This window comes from Chelmon rostratus, chromosome 23 (genome assembly GCF_017976325.1).
Source record: "Chelmon rostratus isolate fCheRos1 chromosome 23, fCheRos1.pri, whole genome shotgun sequence".
NCBI lineage: Eukaryota > Metazoa > Chordata > Actinopteri > Chaetodontiformes > Chaetodontidae > Chelmon > Chelmon rostratus.
The window spans coordinates 17,585,310-17,598,351 of record NC_055680.1 but is presented as its reverse complement, the minus strand read 5'-3'; the positions used below and the strand labels follow the sequence as shown (position 1 = coordinate 17,598,351).

At 44.8% G+C, this 13,042-nt stretch overlaps 1 protein-coding gene across 1 annotated transcript; it reads right to left on the bottom strand.

The window, feature by feature from the left end:
- Positions 1 to 351: 351 nt before the first annotated feature.
- Positions 352 to 12,920, bottom strand: slc10a7 (solute carrier family 10 member 7). The gene is made up of 12 exons (XM_041965683.1): positions 12,714 to 12,920; positions 10,856 to 10,938; positions 10,631 to 10,767; positions 9,357 to 9,432; positions 9,132 to 9,170; positions 8,990 to 9,025; positions 7,692 to 7,775; positions 7,368 to 7,533; positions 6,853 to 6,904; positions 6,308 to 6,381; positions 5,598 to 5,743; positions 352 to 3,288 (listed from the first exon to the last, which is right to left on the bottom strand). The coding sequence occupies exons 1-12, from the start codon at positions 12,811 to 12,813 to the stop codon at positions 3,256 to 3,258; spliced, it is 1,026 nt and encodes a 341-aa protein (XP_041821617.1). The 5' UTR covers positions 12,814 to 12,920; the 3' UTR covers positions 352 to 3,255.
- Between the last annotated feature and the right edge of the window lie 122 nt (positions 12,921 to 13,042).

Sequence of the window (13,042 nt, the reverse complement as noted above, 5' to 3'; positions counted from 1 at the left end):
ACAAATACGAGGATTTGTTGCATATTTTCTGGATCTAAACTGGCCCTGAGGTGTAACATTGTGTGACAGAGAGGAGCACTGACTACATACAAGTAAGAAAACCCAATTCAAGGCACTGCAGTCTCTAGAGGGGCAGATTAAAATCTGGTTTTACAGCGTGCAAACTGTGCAGGAGTTTATGTTTGTACAACGACAGAGCCAACAAATATGTGGTCCATTTAGCGGCACAGAAAAACACAAAAAGAAGCACTAAGTCCTGGAAAACTTTGCTTTGCTTATTGTTTTTGGTGAGAATTTGTGCAGCAAGTGAGAGTCAGAGTGATGCAAAAAAAAATCACATTGGTTGTTTTACTTCCTCATATGTTTATTTAAAAGAAACAGAACAGACCCATACAAACCCTACTTCATATCTTTCCTTCCAAAATATACTGCTGGCAAATCAATCACACTGTAAACAGACAGAGGCTGACTGTAAACCGACTGTTGGTTGACAACCAATGAAATTACATTTGTGCTGTAGAGGCATCAATAACCCCCTTAATAACGGCGGCTGACACCAGTTTGTTATAGGTGCTTAAATCTCTACCAACCAGGCTGACAGCAAGGAGCTGAAGATCAGATCAGTAACGTTTTCTGTCAAAGCGAACTCTCGGACAATCTATCTTCATCATCTCATGTGGGGATCTTCATCTGAGGAAATGCAATAACTCCCACCACTCCCAATAAGGGCCTCCTCCGGCAGTGCCGCCAAAGACGTTGTATGTTCAGAAGAAATGACAAACTCATTGGCAGCTGAGGCGGGCTAATAAAGACCTTTGAACTACATCTTTGGCTCGGTGTAATGTGCCTGAAGTAAACCCATGGTTATCTTTTTTCTACATGCGATATTAGAGGATTCTGCAAAATCCCTGAATTATGTTCAGTTACAATGTTCCCAGCAGCTTCCCTCAGCTTTAAAGTGAGTTTCAGGCCATCGTTTCGCTGTCCGACCACAACTTTGCTGTTCTGGTTCACTCTCATAGCGTCGCTTTCAGCTGCAACAGGCAGCTGTTCAATACAAAGCGGCTAAGTGGTTGGCTAAGTCGTAGCTGGTGAACACGGTGGAGCATTTAGCAGCTAAAGAGGCGGATATCTCCACCAGAAGATGGCAGAGACCAAAAACAGAGCTAAGAGAGAGTGAAAATTTACTTTGGTGGACACAAACATGACTAAAGAGTAATGACAATGTTGCTCCGTAACTACTGGATGTGTAAATAAGCGACTGTTTGCTAACAAATCCGCCTCATAACTTAAAATGTGTTCACAACTTGTTTCCACTGCCCCCAAGTGGCCAAAAAATTTTATTATTGCAGGTTATTGCAGGTTTAAGGTCACGGGTTGAAGAAAAGTTGGATGTGCCACACACCCAAGCACCACCTTTTGGCCACCTCCACCACCTCCTTACATCCATGTTGCTACAACTCAACACTGAACGTGAATTGTGGACTGCGGAATAGTCCAATATGGACATTTTCCCCAGAGATAGGGGGCAGGACATGCAGTACAAAGTAGCTCAAAGGTGCAGGTTCCTCAGGTGGAATTGAGTTCCGCGCAGACCAGACGGGTTCCAGCGAACACGGCTGGCAGTGTATGTACATCAGATGGGAAGCCAGTGAGGGGTCATGTTCTTATCAGTACAAGAGCAACTCCCGATGGATGGTCGAGGTGCTAGAATCCAGCAGGATGACTGAGTAAATACAGGGCGGTAACGTTAACATGCTAATGCTACCATCTGCTACAACAGAAATACTGTTCACAGAGCTGAGGCCCTCCAACATGGCTGCTGGGGGCTAGTGGGGGGCTGCCCCCATGCCACATGAAAGCCCTCACAGAAGAAGGTCCTGGAAAACAGAACTGACACAGATCACCAGAGGTAAGGCCAGACAGCTAGCGAGGGATTTCATGGAAATAACGCCCCTGAGCAAAGTCGTGCCCGTACATTTTCCAGACACGTGTGTCAGTTTGGTCCATGAACGTCACAAATGAACTAAAAACACTGTGATCCCTGTTTGAATGGACTGAGGATCAGTCTTTCATGGATGTCATGTGTTGGAGCTTTTATTGGTTGTGATGACGATACATTCACGGTCATCCCTCTGAACAGGGAAACCTGCCCCAACGTGTCTGAAACGTGTTGCTGCATCAAATCCAGAATAATCATATATTTATTTAATCATTGAAGCTGATGAGGTCAGACATTAAATATATCATATATGTCTTTGTGCTGTTTTCAGTTGAGTTTATGTCAATAAGGATGAGCAGTTTATCACATTCTACTGAATTTATGTTTTACAGAGTATGCTAGTTAAGACCCGACCCTGTACTGTTCAAAGAACTTCATTTTCAGCCCTGCTAGCTACGTCAGTCCACTGCGGTCCAGGCTGAAATACTCCGTCTGAACAACTACTGGATGGACTTTCATGGTGCTCAGATGATGAATCCCTGTTATTTTGGTGATCTCCTGACTTTTCCTCTACCAGCACCACCAGTGGGTCAAAGCTTTGACTTATCCTGTGAAATCCCGACATCTACAACACGACTTGTCGTAGACTGAGATGAACCGTAACTTTAAGGATCACTTGACTTTTTTCATTGGAGCATTTTTCTGTCATTCATTTTTCAGCCTGTTAAATTAAACCCCCTTCCTCAATGTTCACGTCACACCTTCATCATCTGGAAAGATCATTTGTTAACTCAACACCCGTTATTCTACAAAGTGTCAGAAACCAAAGCAGCTGTCATTATTATACTGTGTATTAATCAGATAATACAGCATCCGTTTGTTTCAACATGAACGCAAACACGCGTCCACACATTCTGGCAGTGACAGCACGAAGAAAGGCCGAGTAGAAAAACGTAGAAAAGAGCAGGAAAAATAAAAAAGAATGGTCCCGGTAACTCCACACTTCCTGTTCCTGCTGGGAGGTGCTGCTGCTCAAAACAAACGCTCCTTTTGTTAAAAAATAAAACAAGCAGCTGACCTCTCTTTGCAGGAACTTTTGGGTATTTCATAGAAAAATAGAACTTTTGATTCTGTTAAATATAAAAGAATATATATATATATGATGGAAATATGAAATATCAGTTTTCTGTTGCCGGAGAAACGGAGATGCCCCCTCCGTTGGCTGAGGTCTCTGTTGATTGGTTGTTACAAGGCACGTACAAGCGTCTCCCTCCGACGTAGTCCACCATAACAAAGCACGAATTTTATCTTCATCAGACGGGCTGAACAGGCGACAGTTTCACCGCCTGAACAGAAAGAGAGAAGCAGCAGAAAGTGTCAGAGCGAGGATTCAGACAGAAGATAAACAGAGGAGACACAGTGAGGGACATCATCTGTGCCAGTGGCGTGCACGGGGGGGCCCTCATGGCCCAATTGTTGAAAACGCGCATTAAAGTGCCCTCTTGGACGCCAAAACACGCGTTAAAGTGCCCTCTTAGGAGCCAAAACACGCGTTAAAGTGCCCTCTTAGGAGCCAAAATGCACGCTAAAGTGCCTTCTTGGACACCAAAACGCGTGCTAAAGTGTCCCCTTGGAGCCATTACTCATGCTAAAGTGCCCTCTTGGACGCCAAAACGCGTGCTAAAGTGTCCCCTGGGAGCCATAACTCATGCTAAAGTGCCCTCTTGGACGCCAAAATGCACGCTAAAGTGCCCTCTTCAGTGGTGAGGACACGCTATATGTGCCCCTTTTTTCCTTTTCGCCCCTGCCCTTCAAAAAGTCTGTGCACGCCACTGCTCTGTGCTAAAACGTGGCATTTTTTAAAGGGAGTCTGGTGAGTGAATCCACCATCGCCACCAGCCGGTGAGTGTGACAAATCATTTGTGATTCCTCAAAACACAACAGGAGATAAAGTGCTTTCCAGCCGGTCTGAACATGTTCAGCTCACGTCTCTGGAAAAGTAAAGAAGTGGCAGCTTCTTCATCTCTTACTGCAGTGATGATGACTACATATCATAAAAGTCTGTCACTGTATTTAATTTGACTTCAGGCTGCAGGTAACTGTGTTTTTTATATAGTAACATAGTTTCATAAAAATGACAAAAGTTGTTCCATAATTAGAGAACGAGACAAAGAGAGACAGAGCAGCGAGGATTAGTCGACTGATATGACAGAAAACAGAATATCTCTGTTGGACTTTTGGTTGGACAGAACAAGACGCATGAGGACGCCACCTTCGGTCCTGATCGACTGTGATGGACATTTTCCACAATTAGTTCAAAATTTCATACATTAATCAATCGAATAGATAAACAACAGCTTAATCGATCAATAAAATAGCTGTTGCTGAGCAGGACCCCTGACTGATTGATCAGTTTGTCTGATTTTATCAGATGATTTTGATTTATAACAGATGTATCGATCAAGGGTGGCAAATAATGATTATTTTCTTAATCCAGCCATGTCCAAACTATTCCATAAAGGGCCGTGTGGCTGCAGGTTTTCGTTCCAACCAAGGAGGAGCGCACCAGGCTGGACTCATTTAATCAGCTGATCTCCCTTTTCAGCTGATAACTAAGGGATCCCTTGATGTTGATTGGTTGGCCCGGTGTTTGGACATGCCTGTCTTAATCTATCAATTAATCATTTGATCAAATAAAAAAAAATCAGAAAATAGTGAAAATGTCCGTCATATTTTGCAGAACTCTGTTTTCAAATGTCTTGTTTTTTGACCAACACTCCAAAACCAAAAGATGATATGAAAAAAAATCATTGATAAACAGATTAAAACAATTATTTCATTTTTTAATTGAATTGCTTAATCAACTAATCGACTGTTTCAGTCCTGATCGTGTCTGTATGATTGAACAGATTCAAATCCCACCTGGACCCTCTGCTGCTCGCCGCTCATTAATAATCTCACGACTTGAAAAAAGACGTAATTATCTGAAGAGGTGCATGAAAAATAATGAATGTTTGACTGAACTGAAACGTTCCAGTAAGTTTGTTTGGAAATTTGATGTGATGTGATTCATGGTTCACAGTCTGGCATCAGTTTCCTCCTCATCACACCCACCACCATCAAACCAGGTCAACACTTTTGGTTCTGGATCGAAGTGAAGCTGGTGAGTCCAGCAGGTGACTCCTGCAGGGTGTTTTCCTGACAGCAGGGGGAGCCGTTGCACTCAGAGTACAGACGGAGAGGAGTTATAATCAAATGATCTAAGAGATCAAATCAGATCATATTCAGCAGTGGTAGAAAAACCCAAATCAGCCCGCTGGACACACGTCACAAGATCACATGATCACAACAGATCTGCAGTTCAATTATGAACGGCAAAAAGACGAGTTTCTTTTGAATTAAATCACGTAATTAAGCTGTTTCAGAGTCAGTTCTCTACTCACTCGGGGCAGCAGTGTTGGAATGCGGCCCTATCTCAACAACAAACTAGGCTGCAGGAGAGGAGAAAAGGTGAAGAGGTTAGTGTTGGGATGCAGCCGCCACACAAGGACAAGAAGGGAGGTTATGGTGAGTGATGGAGTCGTATCCCCAGGTCCCGTGTGTGTGTGTGTGTGTGTGTGTGTGTGTGTGCGCGTGCGTGTGTGCGTGCGTGCACCTTCTGCTGGCTGGTCATCCAGCTGCGGATCGATGGTACGAGAACAGAGCCGAGCAGGATCTGAGCTGGATGGTAGATCAACAGAGGGACTGAGATCAGAGAGAGATGCTCGTAACCCTCAAACACGATCTTCAACATGGGAATACCTGGAGAGAGAGAGACAGACAGAGACAGACAGAGAGACAGACAGAGAGAGAGAGACAGACAGACAGACAGAGAGACAGACAGAGAGACAGACAGAGAGAGAGAGACAGACAGAGACAGACAGAGAGACAGACAGAGACAGACAGAGAGACAGAGAGACAGAGACAGACAGACAGACAGAGAGAGAGACAGACAGAGAGACAGACAGAGAGACAGAGAGAGACAGATAGAGACAGAGAGACAGACAGAGAGACAGACAGAGAGAGAGAGACAGACAGAGAGAGAGACAGAGACAGAGAGACATATATATGTGTTATTATGGTTTGCTCTGAGAGTCTGATGAAAACTGAAAATACTAAAGTCCAACAGATGTGACACATGTTCTTCTTCTCTTTCTTCTATTCTCTCGCTCGGTTTATGTCACAAGTGCCAAAAATGTTTAAAACACATGTTTTCACACACGTTCCAATCTGTTCCTGAAGATCAGGAAATACATGTGAGTGAGTGAGTGAGTGAGTGAGTGTGTGTGTGCGTGTGTGTGTGTGTGTGTGTGTGCGTTTGCCTACCCAGAGTGAGAGACTTGTGTGTGGAGCAGAACACGATGGCCACAGTGTCTGCAGGGCTGAATCCTGAGCCTGACCTGCGGAGACAAACAGGAAGTAAAAGGGCGCTGTGACCTTTGACCTGTGACTGTTTCCTGTTTAAAAACTTGCTCCCTGTGTAAAAGCATCTTTATACTCGTTAATATGGAGACACATCGCACAGCTGTGAGCCTCCACATGTTCTCCACTCGTGCTTGTCGAGTAGTTTTACTCTTGTTGACTTCTTCATCGCAGTATTTGTACTCAGTCTGCTGTGCTGCATTAGAAAAGCTGGATGATGAAGTATTTCTGCACGCCTGAGGAGGATTCTGCTTCCATAAAAAGCTGCTGCAGCACTTTACTGCAACGTGTGCAGACGTTTTGTGAGACATTTTACTTTCCGTGCACTAATTTTTACTTCAAAGCTAGAAAATGTGCTTAATGCACCTCTGACATCAGAATGGAAACAAAGCAAGACGAGAAGAGAAGACGAAGACGTGGAGGGTGGAGTAACGGAGGAGGAGCCTCACCTGGTAGAGAAGGCAAACGTGAGCAGCATGAAGCTCAGCTGGATGGAGAAAACTGCAGAGGACAAGAGGAGAAACACATTTCACTGCGATGCTCGACTAAAATCCAGAGTGTCAAACTGTTTCATGTTTAAACAGATTAAACAAACCAGATAATAAACAACATAATAAACTCTGTTATCTTTGGATGGAGCTAGGCTAGCAGTTTCCCCCTGTTTCCAGTCTTTGTGCTAAGCTATGCTAACCTGTTGCGGCTTCGAACTTACACATCTAGCAGCAGGCAGGAAAGCGAATAAAAGTACTTCCTGAAATGTCGAACTTTTATTTTAATGCGAAGTGGAGTTCACCTCAGGAACCAGAGAGCAGAGCAACCCCTCCACCCAGAACAGGTTCGACCCGTAGCTACGTCAGAAAAAACTGACCTCTGAACCGTTAACGGAAGCAAACACGGTCGCTAACATTTTGAGCCTTTGAGTTTGAATGTGTAATGAAGCTGATATTACGACATTTGTACTGACTGATGAGGACGACCATCAGCAGGCTGCTGGGGTCCAGCTCGATGTTGGGGTTACTGAAGGTGTCGCAGAAGGTGGTGTAGATGATCATGAGGAGGACGGCGCTGCTGACGGTGCCGAACGGAAGCTTCCGCCGCTCCAGATACTCCCTGAGGAAACTACGACACACCTGCGCACGCACGCACGCACACACACACACACACACACGCACACACACGCACACGCACACACACGGAAAAGAGATTTACTACACACGCACATGCACACGCACACACACACACACACACACGCACACAAACGCACACACACGCACACGCACACACTTACCTGACCCAGGATCAGAGGAACCACCACAGTCATGAAGAGCTGAGAGAAGATGGAGGTGAAGGGAACGGAGGATGAAGAGCCGAGCTGGAGGAGGAGAACCAGGAGGAGAACCAGGAGGAGAACCAGGAGGAGAACCAGCAGGAGGTCAAATGAGTCCAACAGACACGTCACTTTATTCACATTCATTCATTCAGGTGGAGTTTGGAGGTGGACTGAAACAATCTTATTCTTCAATCTTATTGAAACGACTGTTAAACCTGCAACAGCTGATTCTTTTGGCCACTTGGGGGCAGCGTTTCCGTCCACCTGATGAAGAGGAGTCGTCTTTTTGCTCTGTTTTTGGTCTCCCCCCACCCTCAGCTGCTAAATGCTCCGCTGCGTTCAGCAGCTGCTCTCTGTGGGCAGTGAACTGGGGGTTTATGGAGCTTTTTGTCTGAAAACAGCAGTTTCAGCTGATCATATCATTATCATTCATTTCCATCCGATTCAGTTTTTGCAACTCGTGCTATAAAATGAAATGAATTACTCAACTACTGAATATTTTTATATAAAAAGTGTGTAATGTGAGAGGAGTCATTATCGCTGCCCTCAGCTTCACGGATCGTCCTGGAGTTTTTCAGCTCGTTGTTTCGGTTTTGATTCACTCTCACGTTGTTTTCATTCACAAAAAGCCTCACAGTACTCTACCGGCTGAGCAGCAAACAGCTGACAGACACAGTTAGAGACCAGCTGGTCAACACAGAGCAACATTTAGCAGCTAAAGAGACAGATATCTCCCTCAGGAGCTGGAGGTGGAGACCAAAAACAGAGCTCAAAGAGAGCAAATACTGGACACAAACATGAATGATCACGTCGTTCTGTGTCTGCTGGGTGCGTATAAGACAAACTGCTTGGGAACAAGTTTGATCTAGCATCATTTTAAGGTGATAACATGTCAAAGTTTTTCTATTGATGTTGTGTTTTTTACGTATTTACAGCTTGTTGTGCTGGAATCAACAACAGGTCAGTTAATGCAGGTTTGTTTCTAGACTGCTTCACTGCTTCCCGGGGGGGCTGTGTGTCGGACTATTTTTGACATTTAGATGGAGGCACGCTAACGGTTTTCACCTTTTTACAGTGTTTGTGCTAAGCTAAGCTAAGTTGCTGTTTTTAAGAGTGGAATCAACTCATGTAACTCACACCAAGAAAGCAAATGTGCATTTCTCAAAATGTCCTTTAAGCTGAAGAGTAACGACGATGTGTGTGATGTTTGTGTGTGTGTTCGGTGTGAAAACATGGACTCGGCGGGTCTGACGTACGAAGAGCAGCAGCAGCACCGGAGTTACCACGATCCCCTGCAGGACAGAAAGACACGATTACAGCTTCCAGTCCCCACAGAGCTCACACTGACGCTTCATTACTGCTGGACTCCTTTAAAACTCCACTCTCATCACATCTTACCAGGAAGCTTCCGAACGCCGAGTTGAAGATGGCAGCAGCCTGGACGCACACACACACACACACACACACACACACACGCACAGTCAGTCACTATGACAACATGCCAACACACTGCTTATTACTTTTCAATATTACACCATTTGTCAAACAGTGGAGGATAATGATAACAGGAGTGTATGTGTGTGTGTGTGTGTGTGTGTGTGTGTGCGTGTGTGCGTGTGTTACCTCGTTGCCTCCGACAGCCTTGGTGAGAATAACGGCAGAGGACACCGGAGGGGGCATGCAGCTCACCGTTTGTAACCTAGGCAACCGCAGCAACAGGAGGACAAAGAAGAGGAGGGGGCGAAGAGGAAGAAGGAGAGGGATCACCATCATCATCTGTTTCTGCCGGCAAGAACATTTTCTTTCCTCTGGTGCACTCCTTGAAAAGGTCAGAGGTCACGGTCTGCTCTGCTCATACATGGGGGCTTTGCTTTCGACGAATGATGATGATGATGATAATAAAAAGACAGGACAGACAACTAAAAGCAGCAGCATGCTATCATTGTCATAGTGACTGTTAGCACTGATGTTAGCATTTAGCTCAAAGTACAGCTATTCATTTATGTTTGAGATAAAACAATTCATGAACAGCATTAGTCTGTGGGCAGGTTGTCTGCAGTCCTGCAATCACGCAGTAATACTAAGAGGGCTGCGACAAACGATTATTTTCATTATTCTTTTGATTGATCGGTTAGTTACGCACCTATAATGTTAAGAAAACGGTGAAAAATGCCAATTACAGTTTCTCAGTCACATGACTTGTTTCAAAATCCAAACACAGTTCAAAAGTCAGTGATGTGAAACAGAGAAAAGCTGCAACACCCTCATTTGAGAGGCTGATCGTTTCAGCTGTAAGTAATATGACAGCGTTGTGTCACAGGGGCGAGGACAAAACTGTGGTTCTTCCGAACTTTTAAGGGATCAGATAATTCATGAAGACGGTGGACTCCCTCGATGTCTGGGTCACAGACTGAAGGACACAGGACTGAGGCTAAGGGAGGCATAATAAACTGAATTCAAAACACCCCTGGAGATTCCTCCTGTCTCATAGGTAATCTTTGATTTCACAGCGCCCCCATGTGGCGTGGAGTGTCATTACACTGCAGCTGCTTTTAATGACAAACTTACTGATTGATTTCACACTAATTTTGGCCAAATAAAGGACAACTTTGATTTCAGGGGAAGCTGACAGACCTGCACCACACTCACACACACTCACACACAGACACACACACACTGACACACACTCACACACACACCATCGCTTGTAGTCGCAGTGAAAGTGGGTCTTTGTATCCGTACATAACTCGTCCTTCAGGTACAGTGAGGCAGGGCCTTGAATAAAGGACACCATTCATTCACACTCTCTCTCACACACACACACAGACACACACACAGACACAGACAGACAGACAGACAGACAGACAGACAGACAGACAGACAGACAGACGTCCTACCCTCTGAGCAGCCATTGGTCGATGGCGGTCAGCGTGAGAACTCTGAGCAGCAGCCAAATGGCCAGCGGGAAGAAGATCAGCGTGAAGGACTGGACGAACAGGTGCAGCCGAACATGAAGCAGCGCACTGGTCAACTCCTGCAGAGACAGAATAAGACTCATTAATGTGCCTCCGTCGCTGTCAGACATGTTTCAGCATCGTCTGGTGCCGCTGGCGGTTTCTGACCTCTGTTTTCAGCGACAGGCCGCTGTTGAAGAAAATGAGGGCGACAGCAACGTACGCTATGGTGATCTCTGGCTTCAGCGGACCTGAGAGGGAGACAGAGGAAAATACATCTATTTACCACTGTTACCATAGCAACCGCCCTGTCCCGCAACTCCAGTAACATGCAGAGCACATGTGAATATTATGGAAAAATTAAAATAAATTTTATAAATGTCTGAAAGTTTGAAACAAAAATCTTTTTTTTTTTATTTCCCAGAAGCCCACAGTGGTGCATTTAAATTACCTGTTTAATCAACACTATATTTTACTCCACTATACACAACGTTATTATTTCTAAATACTAAAAAACAAAACACTTCCTGTGGTTTTGCTAAAATCTGAAATACATTTAACATAACACCAAAAGGCAAGAAAATGTAAGAAATACAAAAGAAAATCCCATAAAAAAAGAGGGAAAAGGAGCGAGTGGAAAACATTTTTGGACAAAAACACAAAAAAATGATGCAATGAAGTGTCTAGACATGTAAACTTTGATGCCAAATGAATTTAGTCACAATGAAAGGACAATGAAAAAAGTACTGCTGGAAAATAGTGACAGTGACAGGCATCCTGTCACTTTGCTGTAACGTCTGCTGTTTGCACCTGAACGCAGCATCCCGACAGTAGCAGCACAGGAGTTCATCTAATCTCCAGGATAAGATGTGAAGGTGTGACTGAGCTGATCTCTGCTGCCTCTCACAGATTATACTGAGTCCACTTATCACTGGAGATAACCGTGTTTGTCTGGGAAATTAACACTGTAATAAAACTTCTTCATCTCTCAGGGTTTCTCAAGCCACGCTCACAGATCAGGTGAGGGCTCGTGGGAACGTTTCTGGTGGATCACACCTGATAATGTCAACTGCTAAACATGAGTAAATAAAAAGATGTGACGTGGGCAAACAAGATGATATCGTCGTGCACGCGCACACGAGAACGCGGGGCGGTGAGTGACATCCAACCGAGGGGTGTGTTCGTGTGTGTTGACGTTACTGCTGAATGCAACGTGTCATTACTGCGCCAGGTAATGTTAGAGGAAACACTCCCTCTCTCTCTCTCTCTCTCTCTCTCTCTCTCTCTCTCTCTCTCTCTCTCTCTCTCACACACACACACACACACACACAAACACACACACTCTCTCTCTCTCACACACACACACACACAGACAGACACACAAACACACAGGAGTCACTGTGAGGGAGAGCCCACCAGCCCCAGTCATTCCATCTTGTTTGTGTTGTATAACGAAACTCCTTTTAGAAAATCATACAATTTACAGTCACCTTCCTTTATGACACCCATAACCATTAATTATATAAATAACTTATACATAATCATTGTGAATAAGTTTCCACGTTTATCTCGGCATGCATCATATACTCGAAGTAATAAGTATTTTTGTAGAAATTCAACATTTTGGAGCAATTTTCTTATAATTCCTACAGTCCTCGTCCTGGCGCGCTGGGCACCACAGAGTTAACCAAAGTCTAAAAGTTGGCAGTTTATTAAAAGTAAAATCCTGGCTGTTGAACTACTCTCATGCCGAAGTTTTTAGTGACTCTGATTGCTTAATTTAAGCTCTCAAGCCTTCCTCTGTGAGATCATGTGAGCCCATAAGCAAGCAGTAAAGATAAAGAGGCGAAACTCTTTCCAAGCCTGGTACCTACATGCCACAAGTAGTGACCCCTGTTAGTTAATATAACACAGCATGTGTTGTTTGTAGGACAGTTGTGTTCACACGCAGGTATTTTCAGAAAGTAACGCTGCTTTAGACCTGATGAAAAGTGACTGAGCAGTTCCCAAACTCCGACACACTCACCTCCTTTAACACCGACGCTGGGCTGCAGTTTGGCCGATATGATGACCAGCACTATCCCGATGATGAACCATTCCTTCCGTACACTCGCCAGGAGGCCCATGTTTCAGCCCCGGGGTTCACCGGATAACCCCGCCGGCCCCCGTCACACCAGCCGGACCGAACTTTTACAACTCCTCGGCTTCTTCACTGGAGCTTTTCTGTCACAAAACACAAGCAGGACAAGCGGAACTACTTCCGGACACGTGGGCTACAGCGAGCCGTAAAGACGGAAGAAGAGGCGCAGCAGGTTTTTGGTTGATAAATTACCGTATCACAGGTAAAAGCAACAT